This window comes from Mustela lutreola, chromosome 9 (genome assembly GCF_030435805.1).
Source record: "Mustela lutreola isolate mMusLut2 chromosome 9, mMusLut2.pri, whole genome shotgun sequence".
Taxonomy (NCBI): domain Eukaryota; kingdom Metazoa; phylum Chordata; class Mammalia; order Carnivora; family Mustelidae; genus Mustela; species Mustela lutreola.
This window is the reverse complement of record NC_081298.1, coordinates 21971796-21997229: the sequence shown is the minus strand read 5'-3', so window position 1 is coordinate 21997229 and position 25434 is coordinate 21971796. Positions and strand designations below refer to the sequence as shown.

The following is a 25434-nucleotide window of genomic DNA, read 5'->3' as shown; positions in this document are numbered from 1 at the left end:
ATTTCTCCCCCTGGGCACTTGCAGATTGGCCTTCCTGGGACCACAAAATTGCCTTCCATGGATGTTCAGAAGAAAAGGGTTCTTAACGTGGGACACACACAAGGTTCTCCATGGCTCAGGAGTCTCAGGGAGACTCCATCCCAACCACAGGAGCCTTTTCCTACTCCAGGTTCATTATGAAGTGGTGGTGAAGACTCAGAAGGCTGGGGAGGGAGGCTCAGGATGAGGGAATCCTAGAAATTCAACAATCTCCACCCACTTGAATCCTCCCATGTTACAAGCCAGAAAGATGCAGCCAGAGAATGGGAACAGGCCAAAGGCCACAAAGCCACACTGGTGGGTCCCCTGAGGCCCTGAGATGTGTCATCCTCCTCTTCCTCACCCAACAGGATCAGGCTGTAATAAGGCTTTTCAGGCATTTAATCCCTTCAACAGCCCTCTGAGGGATCACCTTTATTGTAAAGGTGAGAAAACAGAGATCAGAGAGGTCAAGGGACTGGTCTACAATCTCACAGCCAGTATATAGTAGTTGTGCAATTTGAATGAAAGCAGTCAGCCTGACTATAAAGATTGCTGCCCTCTCGCTAAAGAAATGAGTGGTTTCGTTAAATGACATAAACCATCAAATTCCCTGTGAAATTTAGTACAGCAAAACAAAATCCCTTCTTTCAAATGAGTTTATAAGCTTCCTTTATCAGGCCAAGACCCAGACCTCCTTGTCTCCCTTTCAGCTTGCTGCCTGGAAGCGTGGAACCACACAGAACACTCAAAACCCACGTCATCACCAGCTAAGCTTCTCCACAGATCTCCCCACTTCTGGGAGGCCCCAGCCACTCTCCTCCAGCCCTCCCCTCACTCCATCAGGCCTAGGCCCACCTCAGAGGCGTAGGAATCATTGTCTTCAGCTCGGTAAGGCCTGAAGTTCCGGCTGGGGTCAGGCTTGGAGTCCAAGTCACCACTGCGGAAGGGCTCTCGTATCCTGGGCTCCCATTCTGGCAGATCCCTGAAGTCAGGTGGCTGCACCCAGAGGCACAGGCGGAAGAGACCAAAGGTAACAATGGGGAGGGGCCCAGGGGGTGCGAGACGCAGCCCCCACCCCAGGCCCTGGGCTCTAGAAAAGGCTCTGACCACCCACTTGAGGGCTGGGGCCTCAGAGGGTTCAGCTCTGCAGCCCAGATTCGGGCCTACAACTACTCAGCGAGCGAGTCTCTGTTGAAAGGATAAATAAGTAGCCAAGTGGTAGGTGAGAATCCTGGTCCCGAGAATGTCTTATGCACAAACCTTCTGAGCCAGCCTCAACAATCCTGCCACATGGGTAGCCTCAGCTCATTCCTACCTCCAGAAGAACCAAGGGGGAGATCTAACATTGGCCGGGAGGGGCGGGGGGGGTTTCCTGCTTGTTTAAAAAAGTAAGGTCAAGCCAGATCAGCAGGGCACAGATTAAAGAAATTATGGCACAACTACACCGTGTTGTTGTCAGAAAAAAAGCTAAATTTGTACGGATGTGCTTAGACCCCTCCCACTGCTCTCAGGATGAAATGCTCCCATACCCCAGCCAGCCACCCTCCTTCCCTTTGCCCACAGGCACACCATGCTCCTTTCGGCCATGATGCCTTCTCACGGGCTGCTCTCTCTGTTTACAAGTCTCTTCCCTGCTAATCAACCCTTATGATCTCAGCTCACATCAGAGGCCTTCCCTGACCTGAAGACGAGGTCACGTTCCTTGTTCACAGAACCAAGTGTCCTTCCCTGAGAGCCCTCCTATCTGTTTGTCATTTCACATTCCAGTGGCCTGACATCTTGATGTACATCTTTCTTCCCCACTAGATGACAGGGACCAGAGGACAGGAATCAGGTCTGGTTTTGCTCCAGCTCCAAGCACAAAAAAGTACATGACCAATAAATACGGCAGTGTAAGCGCACGAACCACTAGACACATTACACAAGAAAAATCAGTTGTGTGGTGACAGCAGGTACCACATAAAACAATCTGGGTGAGAAACAAGCCCACGAGAGGACACGTACAGTAAGACTTCAAAGGGCATCATGCTGTGATGATGACAAGGTCGTGTTCTGGGTGATGAGGACACTGGTGTGCTCCCCTCAGGAAAATCCAGTAAGCCGCACACTCGAGTGCCATGTGCCCCTCTGTCCTGCATAGGATTTGGCAAAAAATTTCTAACAAAAGAAGTAACGGGGGCTGTGACTGGGACATCTTACCTGGAAGTCAGAGCCAAGGTCTTTGGCCAAAAGCAACTCCTTGGAGGGCCCCTGGGAGCCCAAGGCAGGCAGCGATGAGAAGGGCTCTGGCTGCTCCTTGGAAGAGCCCCCCAGGGCAGCATCCGCCTTGCGTGTGAAGGCGTTGAGCTCCTGCTGCAGCAGACTCAGCCTCACCAGGATGGCGTGGATGAGTTTGGCATCCCTGGGACCCTCGCTGTTGTCGGGGGCCTCGTGCAGCCGAAAGTCAGCACACTCGTTGTCCAGACAGAGCCGGAGGCCAGCCGAGAAGCCGTTGGCGTCGGCCACCAGGACGTCGATGGCCTTGCTGACCAGCGCGGCCTGTTCCCTCAGCCCAGGCAGCGCCTCGGTCTCCCAGGCCCTGCAGAGCCGGGCAGCATGGGGGCCGGGGGTGTCACCAAGAGCCGCGGGCACACACTGGGCAGAGTCCCCGGCCTCGGCATCCGTCTCCAGCATGGGCCGCGTGCTCTGGCAGGAGGCGAGGTCACAGCGCTGGAGGTTGGAGAGCAGCACCCGGTTCTCGTACTGCAGCTTCTTGACCTTGCCGCTGAGCTCGCCGATCTGCAGCTTGGCGGCTGCCAGCTCCTCCTGCGAGGGCTCGCTGAGCACGGAGCAGCTGTCCTCCGACAGTGTCACGTCCAGCTCGTGCTCCGCGCGGAACTTGGCCAGCTCGGTCAGCAGCAGCTTGTTCTGGTCCTCCAGCTCGGCCGACGAGCGCCGCAGCAGCTCCGCCTCCTCCTCCACGAACTGCAGGTGCCGCCGCAGCTCGGCCAGGCTCTCCCCGCACTCACCGCCGCCCAGCGCAGAGAGGGCCAGGCGGGCCTCGCCGCTGCCACCCCCGTGATCCTTCATGTCGTCCATCTCTGCCCGCAGGCCTCGGTTTTCCACCTCCAGCTCCACGATGCGGCGGCTCAGCAGGTTGGCTTCCTCCTCCACCAGCTTCAGGTGCACCTTCAGCTCGGTCTCCCGGGAGTGGGGCGCGTCCGCCAGCTCCTCGGCGGACAGGGCGCCGTCCAGGTCCCCGAAGAGCGAGCGGTACTTGAGCAGCTCCTCCTTCATGCTGTCATTCTCCTTGGCGAGTTTGCTGAGCTTCTTACACATGAGGGCTGACTCCTCCTTTGCAAAGTGCAGCTGGCACTTCAGGTCCGCGCTGTCCTCCTGCAGCCGGATGGACACAAGGACACACAGGACTCAGGAAGGTGAGTGTCACGACCGCACTTCAGGGAGCACTAACTACGTGCTGGGGGACACAGGAAGGAATCAGACAAGGCCCTGACTCTCGAGGAGCAGGGGAGACAGGGAGGGAGACCTCCTTGATGTGGCACAGCCTGGGGAATCTGGGAGGGCTTCCTGGAGTAGACAACATCCTGCCACACAACTGTTGCTGCCACTGCTGCTACCATGACTACTATAGTTTCCTCATCTGTAAAATGGGGCAGTAACACTCCCTTCCTCATGGAGCCACGGGGAGGATTAAAAGAGATATTGTAGGAAAAGTGCCTGGCACGCTGACAATCCAGGATCACAAGAAGCTAACCGTACCCTATGCCTGACCTGCACCACATCTGTATGGAGCACTTGATCCATCTGCCAGTGCAAAAACCATGGGCTCCGGGCATCATATTGGGAAGTGAAATGAGCACTGAAGCCAAGAAAGTGAAAAGGAGAAGGGCGGGGTTGAGGCTGGGGAAGAGTGGGCTTCCCGGGCCACTTGGAGTTAGGCCTTGCCCTTCAGATTCAAAATTGCCTGTGGGGGCCATGGGGTCTGCCAGGAAATACCTGCACCGAAGGCTTCTTGTCTGTCTTCCCCAGGGAGCGGGTTCCTCTCTTCTTCAAGGAATGCTAGAAATTAAAAACAAAATACAAAAAAAAACTCAGAAAACTGAAAGCTCATAGGTTGATGATGGGCATCGAAAGTAGTCAAGGTGCCTTGGGTTCCACTGTGGGCCCCCCTCCTTGCCCAGCCTAGCCCAGCCAAGATCAGTGCTTGACAAGCACCAACTACTGAGTTACAGGGGTCTTCAAGAACACCCAGAACACCAGAAGCATATAAGGAGAGGACTCTGATCACACATGCCCAGGGTTCCCCTCCAAACCCACACCTACATTATGATCCAGTTCGCCTGGGCCAAGACCCAGAAATCTGGGTTTCTGTTCTTCTACGTCTTTCATTCATTCACCGAAGATTTCTTGAGTACCTATTATGTGCCAGGTACAGCGAGGCACAGAGGACACGGCAGTGAACAAGCCAGACAGGATACCTGGGGAGGATGCTATGGGCTCCACTCAGATTCCCGCCTCCTCAGAACTGGGGCACTTGTTCCCCCAACTAAGACCTAAGTGATGCCGCTGGCTGAGGGCAGCCCCCTCGTTCAAGATGATATGCCCAGATGCAATGACTGGTCCAGAGCCTCCTGCCTCAGCTCAGAACAACTCTTAACAGCCATCCCAGCTCCAGAGCTCCCCAGCAGATGGGCCAAAGCCGTTAGTGTGAATGCTCTGAGGCTCCTTGGTGGCATTATTCCCAAGGGGACTCTTCCATAAACACACAAATCTCCATTTCAGGGGGAATCCTGTCCTTGTGAACTTTAATTCGGAATGCATACTAATAAACAAATGCATAATGGGTAAAACAGATCACAATTACACAGGAGGGACGGCTTGATTTTTCACAACTTAAATTGTAAGTTTTCATGCAAAATAACACCAAAATAATCATAATTCAAAAATCCAGAACTGATATGGAAAGAAACTGATTTTTTTAAGAAATTAATACTCTTAATTAGATAAGCAAATTCTACATGGAAAAAAGTACCCTAAGAAAGTAAAAGTATAAACGATACTGGGAAGAACATTTGCAGTTTATTGCACTGACAAAGGGTTAATATCCTAAGTACATATAGAGCTTAGGATATGAAACAAAAAGGCCAACAAACATATACTAAAATGTGCTAGAGATAGAAAAACTGCTCAGGAAAAGAAAGGTAAAACGGCTTGTAACCAGAGGAAGATGTTCAACCCTATTCAAGATGGAGAAATGCAAATTAAAACTACATCTAGAGGGGTGCCTGGGTGGCTCAGTGGGTTAAAGCCTCTGCCTCTGGCTCAGGTCATGATCTCAGGATCATCGGATGGAGCCCCATGTTGGACTCTCTGCTCAGCGGGGCGCCTGCTTCCCCCTCTCTCTCTGCCTACTTGTGATCTCTGTCTGTCACATAAATAAAATCTTAAAAAAAAAAAAAAAAATCCAAACATCTGACAATATATTCTATTGGTGAAGCTATGGAGAAGCAGGAAAAGTCGTATTCCTCTGGGAAGAATGCAAAATGGCTCAAGCCCTATGGAGGGGAACTTGAGGAAATGTTACAATAATTTCTCCTAAAGTTTCTTGATGTTTAAAAAAGTCACTCAGGGGGCTCCTGGGTGGCTCAGTCGGTTAAGAGACTGACTTGATAACAGCTCAGGTCATGATCTCAAGGTCAAGGGTTCGAGCTCCCCACTCGTCCCCCACAAAGTGCTCAGTGGGGATTCTGCTTGAAATTCTCTCTCTCCCTCTCCCTCTGCCCCTCTCTTTGCTCTAATAAATAAATACAATCTTTTAAAATTTTTTTAAAAAAATAACTTTTAAAAGTCACTCAGATGGAAGAGTGTGTTGAACATTCCTTCCCGCGAGAAGGATGATTTATACTAAATGTACAGAACCTCGCTTGGGTTGCCTTTACTTTTCAAGTTCAAGTATTTTCTGAGTGCTCCCAGGTGTTTGAATGCATGCTTCCCTAGCCCCCCACCTCTCACACCCATCCCTGAAGGTGAGAATTGATGAGAGAACAGAAGGCTGGCTGAGAACAAAGCAAAAGCTGACACCCTCCAATCTTCCCCCACCCCCACACTCCTGGGTGGGACAGAGGTGACATTCTTTAGGAATTTCCCACCCATCTTAATGTTAATACCTTGCTACAGGGCAAAACGACCTTGGCAATGGCAAGGCCTCTGGTATCTGGTATCTTTTGTAGGTCCTCTTTAGCGTATGAAAATTCTATTGAAACCTCCCTTTTCCTTACCTCCCCCCAACTCCATGGTACTTAACCTGCCATCCCTCACCACTTGAGGTGGGGGGTGGTCAGCAGCAAGGGGGCAGCAGCTCTTCCTGCCCACAGGTCCTGTTCTTGTGCTTTAATAAACCACCATTTTGCACCAAAAATGTCTCAAGAATTCTTTCTTGGTCATCGGCTCCGGACCTCACCCCACTGAACCTCACCTATATTCTAGAACTTCATCAAGAACCATGGATCTAATCCAAGCCCCCAGCTCGCTGTAGGTGGGAGAAAGGTCCCACAGTAAATCCATAGCTGACCCGGGGCCAGTTCTCGACCGAGGTCCCGACATAGTTCCCCAAGACTTGGAAGGAGAAAATGTGCTCCGAGTGTTGGGGGCACAGCAGCTCTCAACCTGGGTGCGCATCACAATTACCTGGGGGAAGTTGAACAAAAAATGCTGATGCTCCCGGTGCCAGAGATGCTGCTGTAATCGTCCAGGGTGGGTCCCAGGCATTGGGATTTTCAAACAGCTTCCCAGGTTGATTCTACAGTGTGCCCAGCCTAGAACCAGAGAGCCCAGGAATTGAACTCCAGCTGGGGTCTGAAGTGTATCTTGGAGCCCAATCAAATCCTAAAGAGACCTTTTGAAATGCAAATGAGGCAGGAAGACAGAGGCTGACATTTCAGCCGCTGGGGGCCAAGAGCGAAGAGCCAGTATGTGAGAAGGGCTGATCTGGGATCTTTTGAAAATCAAGGAGAAGGCTGGAAATGGGGTGAAGCCTCAAAACAGGTGCCCTCCACAAACAGCCCCTCCCATAAATGGCGCCTGGGAAGGGGGTGCTCAAAGGGACACCCGGGCATGGAGTGAGTGGTGAGGTGACGGTGAGGCTGGCAGATCCGGGCTGGCTTATTGCAAGCTGAGGGGGAAGGGAGGCCTCCCCTGGGAGCTGAACTCCGGCAATCCTGCAACACTTGAGTTTCTCATCCTGGGCGAAACCCTTCCTCTCCCTACAGAACTGAGCCGCTTCAGGTGATTGTCAAGCATTGCAGACTCCCTGGAGGGAGGAAATGGGGTGACAGGAAGGGGGGGCAGGGCGCTATGAGGTCTCACCCACCACATATAAAGGAATGAAATCCAGGGCACCTGGATGGCTCAGTGGGTTAAGCCTCTGCCTTCGGCTCAGGTCATGATCTCAGGGTCCTGGAATCGAGCCCCACATCGGACAGGGAGTCTGCTTCTCCCTCTCTCTCTGCCTTCCTTTCTGCCTATCTGTGATCTCTTTCTATCAAATAAATAAATAAAATCTAAAAAAAAAAAAAAAAATGAAATCCTACCATGCCTAACACCATTAAAAAGGAAGGACAGGAGTGGGATTTCCTGACATAGTAAAGTCTCTGGGACATCTGGGTAAGGAAAAGAAGGAACCCGTGCAACAAAACCCACAACCCAAATGTCCACCAACTGACAAATGGACAAAATGTGGTATATCCACACGCAGAGTATCATCGCTCACCCACCGAAAATAACGAAGGACTCGTACTTGATACCATATGTGTGTATCCTGAAAACAGCACGCTAAGTGAAGGAAGCCAGTCCCAAAAAGCCACACAATGTAGGATACCATTTACATAAAATGTCCACAGTAGGCAAATCCACAATGATAGAGAGCAGATCAGTGGTTGCCCAGGGCTGGGCGTGGCCCCCCCAGTGGCTGGGGAGAGACTGTTGATGGGCTTGGGGTTCTGGACGGAGAAAGTGGTGAAGGTTGTTCAGCTCTGAATAGTCTACAAAACCACTGAACTGTACATTTTAAAAAGATGAACTTTATCGTATGTGAATTATATCTCAATAAAGCTGTTATAAAAAGGAAAAACCTAGAGCATGTTACCATTGTTAGAGAAATAGGGTGTGTGTGTGTGTGTGTGTGTGTGTGTGTGTGTGAGAAGAACATACTGTGTGTGTGTGTGTGTGTGTGTGTGTGCGCGCGCGCGCGCGCTCGCAAAGAACATACCCCACCCAGGCTGTTCACAATGAGAATAAAGCAAACTTACACTTGGCTCTGTCTTACCCCACATTTGTGGAGGGTGGGGGAGACACAGTCCTCCAGCTTTTTCTTTAAGACTTTTTTCTCATTCCAAAATAGTTTTAAAAATAAATTAATATAGAAAAATACCTCACTGTAAATCTACACAACAGTGACAATCAGAAGTCCCCCCCACCCCCGCCCTGGCCCTGTCATTCTCTCCCCAACCTGAGGGTGACCACAGCAGCCAGAGAGTTGGAGCTCCTTCTTGACCTTTGGCTCTGTGTTTAAATACTGAAATAGACAGTGCTCTTTTAGACTTTTCTTTCCTTCCTATGTTTACTTGACTCTGTGATCTCTGATTTTTATAATAAGCACCTCAGGCAGAAGAAAACCCCAACCACCCAGCATTTTTAAGAAGTTTGTGTTCATGCTACATTATTCTACACGTTACAGAAACCATGGATACAATATAATCCCATCTTTATTTTCTAAAAATACACAGAGAAATACACATTGTGTGAACACGGAGAAAGGCTAAAAAGATACAAATCAACCTGCTAACCACGGGTTAAGCTGGGTCAGGAGCAGAATTGAAGGAGGTGGTTAAGAGAGGCTTTCCTTCTCATTTTTTATGTAGGGTTATTATTATTTCTATTATTTTTTTAGATAACACATTCACATTATTCAAGCTTCAAAAACCACAAAAATGGGGGAATTTGGGGGCAATGTAAGAGATCTAAGCTTTCAGTTATGGACTGAATAGGTCTCTGGGATGAAAGGTACAGCACAGGATATAGTCGATGGTGTTGTAACAGGGCTGCATGGTGACGGACGGCAGCTACACCTATGGTAAGGACAGCAAAATGTGCAGACTTGTTCAATCACTATGTCGTACACCTGATACCAATGTCACGTTGTGCGTCAACTACACTTTAAAAAAAAAATCACAAAAAGGAACAAAGTGAGCCCAAGTCCCCAGTTTTTCTGCCCAAGGCAACCAATACCACTGGGGTCAGATGTACCCTTAGTGGTAGGCTGGGCCCGCCCTGATGTGCTTTTGTAGTGATATTTTTGCTTCACTGAGCACTTCTGTTAGAAGGGAAAAAAAATGCATCTAGACCTATACATTGCAATATGTGTGTGCATGTAAGAAGAGAAATGTTTTGGAAGTATATGCCCCTGCCACCCAAATAATAATTTGATAATTACTCAGAGTAACTCCCCCTGAATACTGGATTACAGGTGAATTTTTCCTTCTTATGACTTACTTATATTTTCTATTAGTCTTCCTCTAACCTGTCGGGTGGAGGGAAGAAAATCATAGTGAGAAGTTTTTTACATACTGTCCCAAGAAAAGTCCCTGGACACCTCTCCAACTGGCAGACAGTACACTTTGAGTACCATGAACCTCCCATGTAACCTCACTGGGAAGGGAGGGCAGTGGGCAGAGACGAGGGGCCAGAGCGGGAAACACTTTCAGGACCAGAGGGACTGCAGCCTTTTCTGGTTAGAACTGACCCTCCCTCTCCCCCCTCCCAAGCCATTTGGGCTCCCACACTACCCTTCAGCTCTGGAGGGAAAACAAGGCAGGCTCACAGAGCACAAAGACCTCCTTCCCTCTGCAGGGCAGCAGCTGGCCAGGCGGCCTGGGGGGCTGCGGTGCCCCTTGAGGGAGCCAGGGCCTGTCAGAGCCCCTTTGTGGAGCCCCCAGGGGCAGATGTTCTGGCCCCAGGCCTCAGGAGAGTGGGAAGAAAGGGGCAAGGAGGGACAGTCGCAGCCACCAACAAGAATGCCTGTCTCTAAGTGACGGACCCCAAGGGCACATTCTTTGGCCTGCAAACATCAGGGACTTCCCCACAGACCAGCAGCAACTCACAAGACCATCTCTGAGCAGCCAGGGTAGGGCCTTTCAGCATCCTTGGTCTAATGGCTCCTGCTAGGAGCACAGCCTATGTCCTGCCTCATCTTTCTCTCTAGTAGATTGGGTCCCCCGCATGTCCAGGCCGCACAGAGAAGCTGCCTGAGCTCAGCTCTGGAGGGGCCCCTGTGCTCCAATGCCTTCCCTGCTCCCATGCTGCCAGGAAACAGAGACCAACCTTCAAGGAATAAAAATGAACCTGCTGCCAAAACAGCTGGGCAGATTTTCACCAAATATGGAGGGGATGCTTGAAAGGGTCTCACTGAAAACACAGACGGGCGCTGTGCGTGCAAAATTTACTCTAGAGGGGGCCTGCGGTGGGGGTGCATCTTGAAGACTGAGGCAGCTAGAGGCCACGCGGCTCCGCGCTAAGGGGAGACTATCTGGGGGAAGGAAGCAAAGACTGGCTTAGACATGAGCCTCACGTCAGAAGTCACGGGGACTCACACTGACAACGGCAGGCACAATTTGCGATGTAACTGCTCCTTATCCGGGCAAGTGGCAGCTTGCTATAGACCCCGCCTTGCTAAGGGCAGCAGAAATGTGTTCTTTAAGGTAAATGGGACTGCAGACCCAGAGCCAGCCAGCAGTTTGAAAGGGTGATGAGGATCCCCAGCATTTACCAAGCCCTTCCCCTCCTCTAAGCACCTCACCTGCTCATCCCTGAGAAGCAGGCACGCATATTCCTGTTTTATAAAAGAACAAACCAAGCCCTGGGACAGTTACACGATTGGCCCAGCAGCACAGTCACTGGCAAGTGAGTGGCAACGTGAACGCCAGCATTCAAACTCAGGCTCGTGTGACCCCAAATTCGAGCCTGACCCGCACCACACAAACCACGGCCTGGATGCATCAGACGACACCGCCAGCAGAACCCAGCGTTGAACCTGGGTGATGTGATGCCGGTCAGCGCCCTGTCTACCCCATCAGAGTGGGAATCAGGGTAAGAAGCTGGTGCCAGAGACAGAGGGGCTCCCTCCCTGCAGTTAGCAGCCCCTTTAGAGGCTCTGAAAACACAGCGGATCCTAGGGAGGTCCCTGGACAGGGTGAGGAAAGCGGGGCAGCACCTAAGAGTTGGGGTGACTTTGGGAGATAGAGTTCTGGGTTGGAAGCCCATCTTAGTCTTTTCCTAGTCCCATCTACATGCAGCAGTCCACTCCTGGGTATACACCCAGGAGAGCTAAACCCGGATCTTGTACAAAACCCGTGTGCAAATGTACGGAGCAGCATTCCTTCTACTAGTCTGAAGGCGGAAACAACCCAAATGTCCATCAACTGATGAGTGGACACACAAAATGTCTATCTATACAATGGATTATTATTTGACCATAAAAAGGAATTAAGTACTGACACATACTTCAACCCAGATGAACCTTGAAAACCTGATGTTGCGTGAAAAAAGCCAGTCATAAAACATCACCTATCACAGCATTCCATTCGTATGAAATGTCCGGGACAGGCAAATCCAGAGCCACCGTGGAGATTAGTGGTTGCCAGGGGCTGGAGGGCAGGGGGGAATGAGGAGTGACTGCTAACGGGTATGGGCTTTCTTTCAGGGACAATGGAAATATTCTAGAGTTAGATCATGGTGATGGACGTACAACACCATGAATACATTAAAAACCATTAAATTTGGGGCACCTGGGTGGCTCAGTGGGTTAAAGCCTCTGCCTTCAGCTTGGGTCATGATTCCAGGATCCTGGGATAGAGCCCTACATCCGGCTCTCTGCTCACCAGGAAGCCTGCTTCCCTCTCTCTCTCTGCCTGCCTCTCTGCCTACTTGTGATCTATCTCTCTGTCAAATAAATAAATAATATCTTTAAAAAAACCCAAAAAAACAAAAAATCAAAACCGTTAAATTTGACATTTTTAAATGGTGACTTTTATAGAATGTGAATTTTTTTTTTTTAAGATTTTTTATTTATTTACTTGACAGACAGAGATCACAAGTAGGCAGAGAGGCAGGCAGAGAGAGCGAAGAAGAAGCAGGCTCCCCGAGGAGCTGAGAGCCTGATGTGGGGCTCGATCCCAGGACCCTGGGATCATGACCTGAGCTGAAGGCAGAGGCTTTAACCCACTGAGCCACCCAGGTGCTCCTATAGAATGTGAATTATGATTAAAATACTGTCGAGAAGAGTAGCACCTATAAAATGAGGATAACAGCTCGAGGTATGTTGAGAGGCCTTTGCTGTGGCGCCTGGTACAGAGCAAGCACTCGGACACAGCCACTATATTCTAATACATCATGTCAACACTCATACTGGCTTTCTGCCTAAAACTCGAGAATGATACTGGACGAGGGGGAGGCTGCTGTTACAATTCTTTAGCCACAGCCCAGCTGGGCAACGGTGCCACTGCAGAGGGCGGGTGGGGCTGGCCACCCTCCCTTCTCTCCAGCGAAGAGTGATCTCCATGGGAACCACATCAGCTCAGGCCAGGGGCTCCTGTTCCCAGCTGGGTGACAGTATCGCCACAGCAACCTGTCAGGATGGCAAAGGCAGAGCTGGATGATGGGACTCCAGCAGCTCTGACAGAATGGCTAAGGGACCCTCAACTCCATGGAAACCATGTCAGGAAGGAGGAGGGGAAGGGGAGCAGGCAATCAGCAAATAAGCACAGGGCCACGCCCCCTTGCCCAGATCCCAACAAGCCAAGGGGCATGTCCGGGAGGGCCAGACCTGCCTTGCTGACATTGCCTTCCTAGGGGAACTGAACCAGTATTTCTTGAGCACCTACTGCCCAGCACCACGCAGCCCCATATGGGGTTCTTTACATGCTTGACTGTATTTCAAACTTCACAAATAATCCCCCCACCCAAATCCACCTAACTACAGCACTAATTAAAAGAACATGAAGCAAACTCATTTTCTTTCCTGTGCCATTCCCACCATCTCTCACTCCTTAGTTCAGGGGATTTTCCTCCACGCCTCTGCCATGCATTTGCACATACACATGCCCCAAAACCAGTCTGCTCTGTATGCCTTTTCAAAATACTTAGTGGGACTGCACTATATAAATATATATACACACACAGCTCTCTAACTTTCTTTTCTTATTAGATATCTTTCAGCACTAGTACTTACATATCTACCTTCTTTTTTTTTTTGTTTAACTGTGCTAACATATACATAGCATGAAATTTACCATTTCTAGGCATTTTCAAGGATACATTTCAGTGGCACTAGGTGCATTCGCTTTGCCAAGCAACCACTATTCATCTCTAGAACTTTTTTATTATCCTAAACTGAAACTCTATACCCACTGAATACCAATTCCCCACTCCCTCCTCTTTCCAGCACCTGGCTACCTCTACCCTGCTTTCTGCCTCCATGAATTTGGACTACCCTACATATGTCCTATACTTGGAACCATCTAATACTGGTCCATTGGTGGCTGGCTTATGTCACTTAGCATCATGTCTTCAAGGTTCATCCATGGTGTAGCATGTGTGAGAATTTCATTCCTTTTCAAAGCTTACCAAGAGTCTACTGTATATATATATATACACTGATGGCCATTTGGGTTGCTTCTACTTTTCGCCTATCATGAATATTGTTGCTCAGAACAGAGGGGTACAAATATCTGTTCAGGTCCCTGCTTTCAGTTCTTTGGGGCACAGATCCCAAAGTGGAATTGCTGGCTCATATAATAATAATTGCATATTTAATTTGTTCAGGAATTGCCATACTACTTTATTCTTTTTAACTTCTTCATAGGGTTCTATGGTTACTCAATCTGTCATAAACAACCTCATGGGCTGGGTACTGTTATTATCCTAATATCAAACGGAGAAACGAAAACTTAGAGGGGATGTGGCTTCTGCTAAGGAAGGGGGCGCTGAAGTCAGGCAACCTGTCCCTCTCTGGGCCTCAGTTTCCTCTCCTTTACAATAGAAACACGCTGAGTTGGAGCGCCTGGGTGGCTCAGTCAGTTAAGTTTCCGACTCTTGATTTTGGCTCGGGTCATCATCTCAGGGTCATGTGCTCAGTAAGGAGTCTGCTTCTCAACCTTGCCCCTCCCCCTGATAACACACACACTCTCTCCAAAATAAATAAATTAATCTTTAAAAAACAAAAAAGACACATGCTAAGCTTCAAGGCACTCTCTGAAACTCTCTCCCCTTTTCACTATCAAGGGTGGCAGCACTGAGATGTGTGAAGAGGGCCCCTGTGCTGTGGGCCAGACCACAGGGCAGGAGGGGCGGGAAGGTCAGGGAGCAGGAGGCTGCCTGAGGGAGGGGACCTCCCCCCTGGCCCTTAGCAGCAAATGCCCTCTGTCTCTACACTGAGAAGCTACTGGCACGTCACACCAACACGCCCAGAGGAAGGGTAGCTGGAGAACTGTTCTGGCCTCAGGGCTGTGGTGTTCCAGTCCTGGAACACTGACATGCTTGCCCTCGGAGAAGGTGAGGAGTGCCCTAGAACAATGTACAATCCCAGGACACCCTCATGCGCAGCCAGACAGCTGAGGCCCAGCTGTGTCTCTGTGGTCAGAAGGTGCCCAGAGCCGTCGGGAACACAGACCCCTGATTCTAGAGGATTCTAGCCCCTAGGCATCACCTAGGCGGATGGCTTTCAAGAGGCATTCTACAGAGCCCCTGGGCCGCGTGCAACCTGAGGACATCTCTCTTTCTCTTCAGGGGCTGTTTCCTATCCAAAAATGGGTACAATCACAACCTCACTGGGCCTTTATGAAATTATTGAGGGGAAAAGTGTCTAGCACGGTACTTAACACGCCACATGCCCAACACAAAGCAGAAGACAGTAAGTATGTATAAGTGGAAGGACTCACATGAGCAAAGCCAGAGAGGCTGGTGCCTGGGGGCCATATTTCAGGAAGCATCTAACGTCCTAACATCTGTGCTGAGACACCGGCCAGAGGCTCGGCCCCAGCACTGCCTCACACCAAATGGCAGCCCCTAAATCACGTCCACACAAGTTACAGTGAGTCCTCAAGACTGGGGGCATCCTTGTCCTATTCTGTAGGTGAGGAAACTGAGGCAGAGGGCCAGGCCCCACACTGGGCACCGTGGAGTGCTTCCCGGTTAATCCTCCCACAGCTGCGGTTCTTAGGTGGATGACTGTCTCCTTCATTGGCCTATGGGCTCCTGGAGGACAGGAATCAGTGTCTTTCATTCACCACTGTGCCCTCAGCGTCTGGGACACAGCGCACACAGCAGTACTTGGGAAATGTGTGTTGCAGGAATGAACGCATGAATAAGACAGCTCTGCCAGTTACAGGCTTAACTGTGCAGACACAGCAGTTCAGAGCCCCGGCTGGGTGGGGCTGGCATGCGCCCACCTGCCCCAGCCTGGCCCTGCCTGGGACGGACGGGTCCTCACCTCTCTCGGCCGTTCCAGCTCCGTCTGCAGCACCTGCTTGGCCAGCTCGGTCTCGATGAGCCGCTGCCGGAGCTCCTCGTTCTCCTCCTCCAGCCGCGCCCGTTTCTTCTCCACCGCCTCTAGCTCCTTATGCAGCCGCACGGAGATGTCCTTAGAGACCTGCGCAAGGGTGGGTGATGAGCAGGGACCCCACCCCGCCCCGTTCCGCTGGGCCCCATTCTGCCCTGCCCAGCCTTGGCTGCAGAGCAACCCCCCAGCAGACAGGGTCTCTCACCACTCCCACTTAACAGATGAGAAAACCGAGGCACAGAGAAGTCAGTAGAGGGTAGGGGGGTCACACAACCAGAAAAGAGCAGAAGCAAAACCCAAACTCAGGCACCCTGTGCTCCCGGTGTCTATAACACAGTTCAGGCCCCAGGAAGCTGGGAAGACCCTGCCTGTTCTTAAGCAAGGCCTTCTCCATTATCCAGCACATTCGGTGTTTCCAATTCTCACAAGAGCCTATGGCAGGGCCAGCTCATTTTAAAGGAAGGGAAGTCAGCTGGAGTGGAAACCAGAGCAAGACGGGCAGCCCCCAGAGCCATCCGAATCCCACTGCTGCCACCAACCAGCACGTGATCCTGGGCAAACCATTTCCCCACCCTGTGCCTCAGTTTCCTTAACTGCAAAATGGGTGTAGTAACAGTGGCAGCCTCACGGGCCCAGCAGGAGGACTGAATCAGCAATTGCACAAAACACCTCGGCCCTGGGCCAGCACAGCGAGTGCTGGGGGAGTGCTCAGGCCGAAGCTCAGAGAGGGGCATGACTTGCTGGAAGTCACGATGTGACCCTGAGGCTGGTTTCCAATTGTCTGGGATATAGAACATGCTCTAAATGACAAAGGCTGGGCGTGGGTCCAAGTCATCCCTACAGAAAGGAACTAACAGAGCTGCAAATGCCAATCCTGGTGCCAGGGCTCTGCAGCAAAGCACCCCGTTTCCTCAAGGACACCCTGAGGGTCAAAGGCCAGGAAAGGGGAGCCCCTGGAGGTGTGGTAGGGTCCTCTGAGCCGGTAAGTCCCAACTACCCCTGAGCCATCCAGGCACTATCATTTGTCAAAAACCTACCATGTGCCAAATTCATGCACCTTTACCCCAATTCTGTGTGAGGCTCGCTGCCTAAGTGACCTGACTCGGGGTCATGCCAAGGCAGGGTAAGCTGAGCTAGAGGGAGCCCCTAGAATCTGCCTGAGAGGCCAACGTGGCCAGGCTCTGGAGGCGTCCGAGGGCTTTGCCAGCAAGAGGTATGTAAGGGGCAGACAGCCCAACGCCCCAGGCCTGCCAGGCTCGGAAACAGCAGGGGAAGAGGGCCTCCTCCACGCCGGAAGCGAAGAGGGCCCTCCCTGCCTCTGCCCTCTGCCTGGACCCAGGCCCAGCTTGGTATGGACCCACTGGCAGTGTGAGAGACAGGCCAGGAAAAACAACGGCCAGAAAGGAAATTCAGCCCTGCCTCCCCCTCCCTCTGTTGCCCACTGCCACACTCTGCCTCTGAAGATCTCCAAGGATGGCCAGAATCTTCCCCTGTCCACATCGTGGGGTGAGCAACCCGTTAGTATCAGAACAAGAACTTGGCAGGTGGGTAGAACTACACTGAGTCCGATTCCAGCACTTTCGGTGTGGACACCCATGGCAAGTTTAATGACACATTTGAAGTCTCAGTGTGGTCACTAGTAAGCAGAGCTATTACTCCCGGGGCCGCTGTGAGGAACACATGACACAGCTCCTGGGCTGGTGGCTGGAACATGGAGAAATGCAATTTTTTAATGCCCTCTGCCCTCTGCCTGGACCCAGGCCCAAACATCACTGCTTCACCTCTGTGCACTCGTTTTGTTGGACTGGGCCCAATACCCCACAGCCTCACTCTGGAGTTTGGTGTCAGGATTTTTTGCTGAAAGTGTTCAGTCCCAGGCTCCTGGCTATGGTCCTCAGTTTGGGGCTATTAGGTCACCCAGAAGCCCCTGTCCTGATGAATATCCCATTCATTCATTCATTCACCCTGCTGAGACCATGGAGGCAGGAGTGGGGAGCACAGAGATGAAGGCCCCGGATCACACCTGGGCTCCTCCACATCCCCATGTCCTAGCAGCAGGGCATGGTCTGGCACACGCTAGTGCCCGGTAAACGCTGGTGGGAGAACAAACAAATTCAAGGTTCCAAAAAGTGAAAAGAGAGGGAAATGAAGGAGTGAATGGCTGTTGTACCTCCCCTAACTTGACTAGGGATGCTCCCCTCAATCAGCCACTCCACCCATTGTCCAGGGAGGGCCGTGTCCCTGACTGGTGTGAGGGCTTCTCTCCTAACTGTGCTCCCACTTGGGGCCAGCTCCTCTCCACTGAGGGATTGCTCCATCCCCACCATGGCCTCAACCAGGGAGGCAACACTCTCCACCAAGAAGTCATGATCTGTGCAGATTCCTGGGTCCTCTTGGGTTCATAAATGACTGTATTGATTTCACCCCTTCCATGAGTCCCCAGCCTCCTTCCGCCCCATTCTCCGCAGGATCCGCAGGATCTCCTTCCCCATTTATTCCCCACCCCCGGGGATTGCTATGTGGAGAACGTCCAACCCCAGGCAACTTACAGGATTCCAGTGTGAACAAAACAGCCCTTAATTTCAGGTCTCACAGGACCCTGTGCCCCCAGCAGAGGCCCACAGAAGCGAAGACCATGGTAGCCTGGAGGGCAGGAGTCTGGTGGTCTCTGCCTGTCCCTTCCTCTCTCTGAGCCTCAGTGGCACTGCGTGCTATCACCTCTCATGGGTGATTTATAGAATTAATTCTCACAGGGCGCCTGGGAGGCTCAGTCATTAGGTGTCTGCCTTCAGCTCAGGTCACGATCCCAGGATCCTGAGATCAAGCCCCACATCAGGCTCCCTGCTTGACAGGAAGCTTGCTTTCCAAACTCTCCCATTCCCCCTGCTTATGTTCCTGCTCTCGCTGTCTCTCTGTCAGTTACATAAATAAAATGATAAAAAAAAAAAAAAAAAAAGAATCAGCTCTCACTTCCTGACACCACATTAGGAAGGGCTTTATGATTCCCATTCTGACGTGCAAAAAGGAAAGGTCACCTGCCCAAGGTCACATGGCTAGGAAGCTACAGAAATAAGGTTTGAAATCTGGTGGGTCAACTCTAGGGTCCTGCTCTCCACCTGACCCTGTTGCTGGCCCCAAGCTTGAAGACATCATGTTAATATCTGTACTCAAAGTATTAGTAATAAGCCCCGCAGAGGGTTCACAGACTCATGTGCTTACAGGGCCCCACCTGCTTGTCTCATTCCATTCTCGGACAATCCTCCCAACTATTCCCAGGGCAGGGGGCTGAGATACTATGGGAGGTGAAGCAGCTGCAGCTTCCGGACACCAGGGCAAACCCCCAAAGCGCACACAATGTGCTCAGCCATGAGGTCACTGTTTACAGCGCTGAGGCCGGGCTCCTGCCAGAAGCAACCAGCAGCCTCCAGGCCACGGCCCCCCTGCTCACTGGGCCTCTTGGCTCATGGGCGTCTCTGTCCCTGTCACTCTGAATCCTCAGGGAGGGGGAATGGGAGGTAGGGCCTGGGAATGTGCACTATGGACAAGCCCGCCAGAGGATTCTAATCCACAAAGGCCGGCTGAGATTCTGGCATCCCCTTCCCTGCCCTTACCCCCTACTGCCTTCTAGGTTCTTCTCCTGAACATTAACACTACAACCAATATTTGTTCCTTTGCTGGGTAAGCACCCCGCACGAGATTTGGGGGCCAGCACTGTCTTTACTTGAGCCATTTTGTTTTAACCTCACAAAAATCTCTATAGGTAGGGCGCCTTGGGTGGCTCAGTGGGTTAAAACCTCTGCCTTCAGCTAAGGCTGTGGTCCTGGGATAGAGTCCCGCATCGGGCTCTCTGCTCATTGGGGAGCCCTGCTTCTTCCTCTCTCTCTGCCTGGCTCTCTGCCTCCTTTGATCTCTGCCTATAAAATAAATAAATAAAACCTTAAAAAAAAATCTCTATAGGTAGAATCTAGTTTTATCTCCATTTTCCACAAGGGGAAACTGAGGCTCAGAGATGTGAAGGAGTGTTGCGAGGGCCACACACCAAGCAAGGGGGAGAGTGGGTCTTTGTCCCGCTGCCACCCTGCCTTCCCCATGCTGGGCAATGTTCCCACTGAGGCTCTGTGGGGCTGGCAGTCTGTGAAGACCACAGAGAGCCTGCTGGGGAGAGATACCAAGGTGTTTTTCAAGGCGCCCTCACCAATAACCTACCTGCTGGACAAAACCACTAGAACGGCAAAAGCCCTACAGATTTGGCTGCTCTCTGCCCCGTATGTAACAGAAGGGGAAACTGAGGCCCCCAAGAGGTGGCCCAATGCCAGTCCTGGCCTGGGCCAAGGAGCTGGCAGAGCAAGTCAGAGTTCCCCGGAATTCCCAGCTCTGGGGACCCTCCCCAGCTCGGCCGATCAAGCACTCCCAGGAGATACCACAATTCTAAGAACCCCCAAAGTGAATGAGAACAAGCCCAGCACGTGGGGTGTAGCACGGTGCCAGACCAGGCCTGCGGGGATGAGCTCAGAGCTGGCGCTGCAGGGGCGGGGAGAAGAGGGAGTGAAGGGGCCAAGGTGGACGCTGATTGGCTAGTTCAAATCCCAACAGAAGGGGCGGCTTCCGTGCGCAGCAGCCAAGACCCCCTCCCACACGCACACCAGCTGCTCCGCACTCCGCCCAAGGAGGCGCTGGCCTGCCGGCCCAGTAGTCGATCATGATCATCGGTCCCTCCCTCATCTTTCTAAGGCTGACTCTTTGGTGTCCTGGCCCCAAATCCCCAACCATCCAGGCCCTAACTCTGCTTCGCCTGAACTTCCGCAGCTCTTCCTCTCCCTTGCCCCTTCCATCCAGTGACTGGAGTTTGAATATCTGCGTAACCATTTTGGGGGGGGGGGGGTGCTGCCGGTCAGATAGCTTTAGCCTGGGAGACACACCCCTTCTGGGCTCAGTTTCCTCACCTGCACAGCCCACCCGTAATCCCCGCTGCGCACCTGCAAAGACAATGGGAAATGCGAGCCTGCCTAAGGGCTGGCGCTCACGGTTTACCTCTTGGCCCTTAAAGAGAGGGCTCCCTCCGCGGCTCCCTCCGCAGCCCCCACCCCACTACCGGCTCAGGCCTCAGTTCAGAAGTCAACTCTGCAGAAAGAGCCTGGCTGTGCCCCAGGCTGTACCCCCAGCTCCTGCAGCCCCTTGCTCACACTGGGCTGAGTTCTGAAAGTGGGGAGCTGGGTACACAGGCAGGGGCTTTCTCCTGGAGGTCCCTCCTGCTAGCCCCCAACCCATCAGCAGGGAGGAGAGGTCAGGCACCAGGAGGCTGATAAGCCTGCACCGTACCCACTACACACTGAGTGTCATGTGGCCTTGGACACAAGGTCCTTCCTTTCTCTGAGCCTCACTTTCCTCATCCAGAAAATGGGACTAATAATAACAGCTAACATTTTTTAGGGTTTATAGTGACATCTTACCTGTATTATCTCTTCTAACCCTCAGAGAACCCTGTGAGGCAGGGGCTGCTGGGATACCCATTTTATAGATGAGGAAACTGAAATTTAGGTGACCTGCTCAAAATCCCCAAATTAGGGCACTTTGGAGTCCAGATTTAAACCCGTATCCAATCCAGGCCTTCTTCACTACTCTCATTAGCACAATAAAGAAATCTCCACAGGGGCGCTTGGATGGCTCAGCCTCTTGATCTCAGCTCAGCTCTTGATCTCAGAGTTGTGAGTTCAAGACTGGCATTGAGCTCCATGCTGGGCATGGAGCCTACTTAAAAATAAAATTTTAGGGGCGCCTGGGTGGCTCAGTGTATTAAAGCCTCTGCCTTTGGCTCAGGTCATGATCTCAGAGTCCTGGGATAGAGCCCCGCATCAGGCTCTTTGCTCGTCAGGGAGCCTGCTTCCCCCTCTCTCTCTGCCTGCCTCTCTGCCTACTTGTGATCTCTGTCAACTAAATAAACAAAATCTTTAAAAATAAATAAATAAATAAAATTGAATTAAATTAAATAAAACAAAGCAAAAGAAACCTCCCCAGCTGGTACAGGGACCACTCAGAGCCCAGCATGTGGCTGATACTCATAGTGGCCGCTGTGAGTAGGTTTCATATTTACAGTATTACTTTGGGACACCCCTGTCAGTTCACCAGGGACCCCCCACCCAATTTACAGATGAGGAAGATGAGGCCCAGAGAGGTGAGGTAACTTACTCAAGCACACACAAGGAGCTGACCTAGGCTCCACCGGGGTATTGGGAGAGGGCCTGAAGCTTACCTTGACATCCTGCTCCAGGCCCCGGATGAGCTCCCCATCCACCTGGCCAGTCTGTGCGGCCCGGAGGCTACGACGTTCAGCCTTGCGCAGCCGGTACTGCAGGATCCGGCAGGTCTTGCTGGCCTGGTCCAGCTGCTGTCGCAGCTCCTGCAGCTGGTACACGTCCTCCTCCATGTAGACGTCCCGCATCTCCAGCATCTCCGCGCGCAGCTCCTCGATCTCATCCTGCAAGGGGGGCCGGGTCGTCAGGTCACCAGGCGGCCCTGCACCACTGTCTACTGGTTTGAGCCACTGTCTACTGGTCTGAACGCAAGCCACCCCCAACACTCTCCTAGGCCCCTCGGGGGCCTGGGTGTGCGAGGCTGAGTAAGGCCCCCTCCCCAAACACGTCTGTGTCCTCATTCTCAGAACCCATGGATATGTTACCTTTATAGGGCAAAAGGGACTTCGCAAAGCAGATGAAGTTAAGGATCTCCAGACTGGGAGATCTTCCTGTATTCTCAGCAGCCCAATGTAATCACATGGGTTCTTGTAAGAGGGAGGCAGGGGATCAAAGTAGGAAGTGACGTGACAGAGGAGAGGTCAGATGGACATGCTCTGAAGATGGAGGAAGGGGCACGGAGAGGGGACTACAGGCCCCCTCTAGAAGCTGGAAAAGGGAGGAGATCCTCCCCCAGAGCCCTTTCATGTGGCCTCGCCAACGGAGTCCTGCCAACACCTCGATTTTCAGACTTCTAACCTCCAGAATGGAAGATAATAATCTTGGATTGTTTTAAGGCCCTCCATTGGTGGTAATTTGTTGCAGCAAGAGGAGCCTAACTGTGGGGCGCCTGGGTGGCTCAGTGGGTTAAGCCGCTGCCTTTGGCTCAGGTCATGATCTCGGGGTCCTGGGATCGAGTCCCACATCGGGCTCTCTGCTCAGCAGGGAGCCTGCTTCCTCCTCTCTCTCTCTCTCTCTCTCTCTGCCTGCCTCTCTGCCTACTTGTGATCTGTCTGTCAAATAAATAAATAAAATCTTTAAAAAAAAAAAAAAAAAGAGGAGCCTAACTGCTCTGGGGAAGCAGGGCAGACTCATTCGACAAGCATTTAGGGGTACCAACTAGGTGCCAGGCCCTGTGCCAAGCACAGGGGCAGGAAGGGACAATACTGACTGAGACCAATGGAGTCCCTCCTGCAGCTTCTGCATGGAGCCCCAGATCTCACTGGGGAGACACATGATAAGCCAACAAATCTTAAAAATCTGAATAAATGGCAAAAAACAAAAACCCCCACACCTAACTAACATGCTAGAGCACTGGGGAAAGGCTGTATTCCAGAACGTGGTCAGGGTAGCCATCTCCAAAGAAGGGACATCTGAGCTGAGGGAAGAAGAAGCTGACCCACAGCCAGCCAGCCAGGGAGAGATGTCTCTAGGCAGAGGGTCCAGTGTGTGCAAAAGCTCGGAGGCAGGACAGAGCTCGGGGTGTCAGAACACAGCAAGGTGGCTGGGGTAGTGAGAGGAGCGTGAGCAGAGGCTGGGGAAAGAGAGATTGGGGGTCGGCCATCTAGGGCCTTGAAAGGCCAAGTAAAAAGTCTGCGTTTGGGTTTTAAGTGGAGGGTGTTGGGGGATGACCTCACTTCCTCAGGGCAGCTCCTGACCACCTCTCTCACTGGCTCCCAGATGTCCCTCACTTCCTCTATGTCACCATGAGCATGTCTGAATTCTCTATTTAAGAGTCTGTCTCCCCTCTGGGAGTGTGAGCATCTGGGGCACTGCCCCACGCCTATCCCCCGTCCCTGCTGTATCCCCCACACCCAGCATGGGCCTAGCACCCCACAGGTTCCCAACAAACATTAACTGAGTGAGCGCACACATGTGCAGTTAGATAAACAACCACAAAAAAGACATAACAACCTGAAACAATCATCAGACAGAGTGTAAGGGAGCAAGTGAGGCAACCCAGCAGGAGAAATGGAGGATTATTATGTCTAATAACAAATGTGCTACAAAATTTGAGTCAGCAAATAGAAATAATATCTACTCTTAGTATGACTGAATGAATTAAATAAGATGGTAATTAAATAAGATGGTACACTAAAAAGAGAAACTGAGTCACAGGGGAGGAATGATCTGCCAAAGGCATCCCTGAGGGGCCAGAGAAAGGACCCAAGGGTGGTGCTGATGGGGGCAAGGAGGTGGGTCCAAGAAGCAAAAAGAACAACTCTGCAGGCCTTGGAGAGAGGCCACAATCCAGACAGTGTGTTCACCAGTGTCTCTACACCTTCCTTTCCCCCAAAGAAAATGGGTGGCTCCCTCTGGGGGAAGGCCTGAGGTTGTCCAGTGCTCCCCAGAGACTAGGGGTGTTGGTTTAATTCAGGAGGAGGGTTAGAAAGCAGGCCAGTTCTCACCCCATCATCTCACTCCTTTCTCACAGGGTCCTGAACTCAGGAGAAGACAGAGGGGACAGGGATCTGGTTCTCCCAACGACAGACACAGTCCCGTTCCCACCATCGACCCAAGGACTTCATCCCCACTCGCCACCATGGCCTCTCCCCTAGGGATGGCTTCCACAGCAACCCCCAAAGTGGATGATTCTGCCTACACCAGCTGCGGAGGAAGGGTCACCTCAGTGGGATCCCATCTCCACCTCTATCCCAATACACACACAGACTCACTGCCACCATGCCAAATGGCCAGAACTAAAAGCGGCAAAAGAGGAAGTGGCACAGTCAATGATCACACCAGTCAAAAGAAATGAGGAAGTGAGGGGTCCACACGCCATTTCAGCTCATGGTTTAAGGAAGCATAGAGGTAACGGTATTCAGGAAGTATGGGCCAGTCAGCTAAACCCAAAGTCAGCCAGTCTCCAGATGAGCCCATGTTCAAATCCCCACCCTGCTATTTCCTAACATCTCACTTATTCTCCCTGAAGTCACATGGACAGGTGACGGGGAGGATATGGAGGTCTAAGTGGACCTAAAACTCAGGATGAACCCAGGGAAAGGGCAGAGAACATTAAAGCTCATAATGTTGGGTGGCATTAATAGAAGTATGACATTTAAGTTATGGGAGGTGACATCACTCAACACAGGAACACGTCCAAAGCACTGGAGTCAGTTTGGGGGGACCATTTATTTTGTTTACTTTTAAATAACTGATTTTTTCTATTTATAAAAGTAGATTATGATCATAGAAACAATTCTGAAAATACAGAAACCTAATTCCTCCCCCTGGTTCTAAGTCACACTGGCTCTCAAAGAGTGGTTCCTGGGCTTGAAGCATATAACCATCACTGGGGAACTTGACAGAAATTCTCAGGTCTCAACGGAGATCCACTGAATCAGAAACTCTGGGAGGGGACCCCCCTGGTGACACGAAGGCAGGGGGTTTCCTTCCAGTCTTTTTCCTAAAAGGGCAAGAGCGATCTGTGACAGGACCACAAGACCAGGGCCTGACACAGAGCAGAGACTCAATAAGCATCTACAGAACAAGCGAATGAATCAGTGATCTTTCTCACATGAGCAGCTGGCTCCCCGGGGCCTGCCCGGGACCACAGTCAGTTTCTGAAAATGC

At 51.6% G+C, this 25434-nt stretch overlaps 1 protein-coding gene across 3 annotated transcripts in view; it reads right to left on the bottom strand.

Moving 5' to 3' along the window:
• Window positions 1-25434, bottom strand: part of SOGA1 (suppressor of glucose, autophagy associated 1) — a 68487-nt gene that overhangs the window by 26024 nt on the left and 17029 nt on the right. For 2 of the 3 annotated variants that reach the window (XM_059133291.1, XM_059133290.1), the window contains exons 2-6: window positions 21882-22106; window positions 15563-15721; window positions 4018-4080; window positions 2221-3396; window positions 877-1017 (exon numbers count right to left, since the gene is read on the bottom strand). In XM_059133291.1, coding sequence (XP_058989274.1) covers window positions 877-1017; window positions 2221-3396; window positions 4018-4080; window positions 15563-15721; window positions 21882-22106 — 1764 coding nt within the window. The remainder of the gene's footprint in view (window positions 1-876; window positions 1018-2220; window positions 3397-4017; window positions 4081-15562; window positions 15722-21881; window positions 22107-25434) is intronic. The other variant, XM_059133292.1, reaches the window with a different exon arrangement.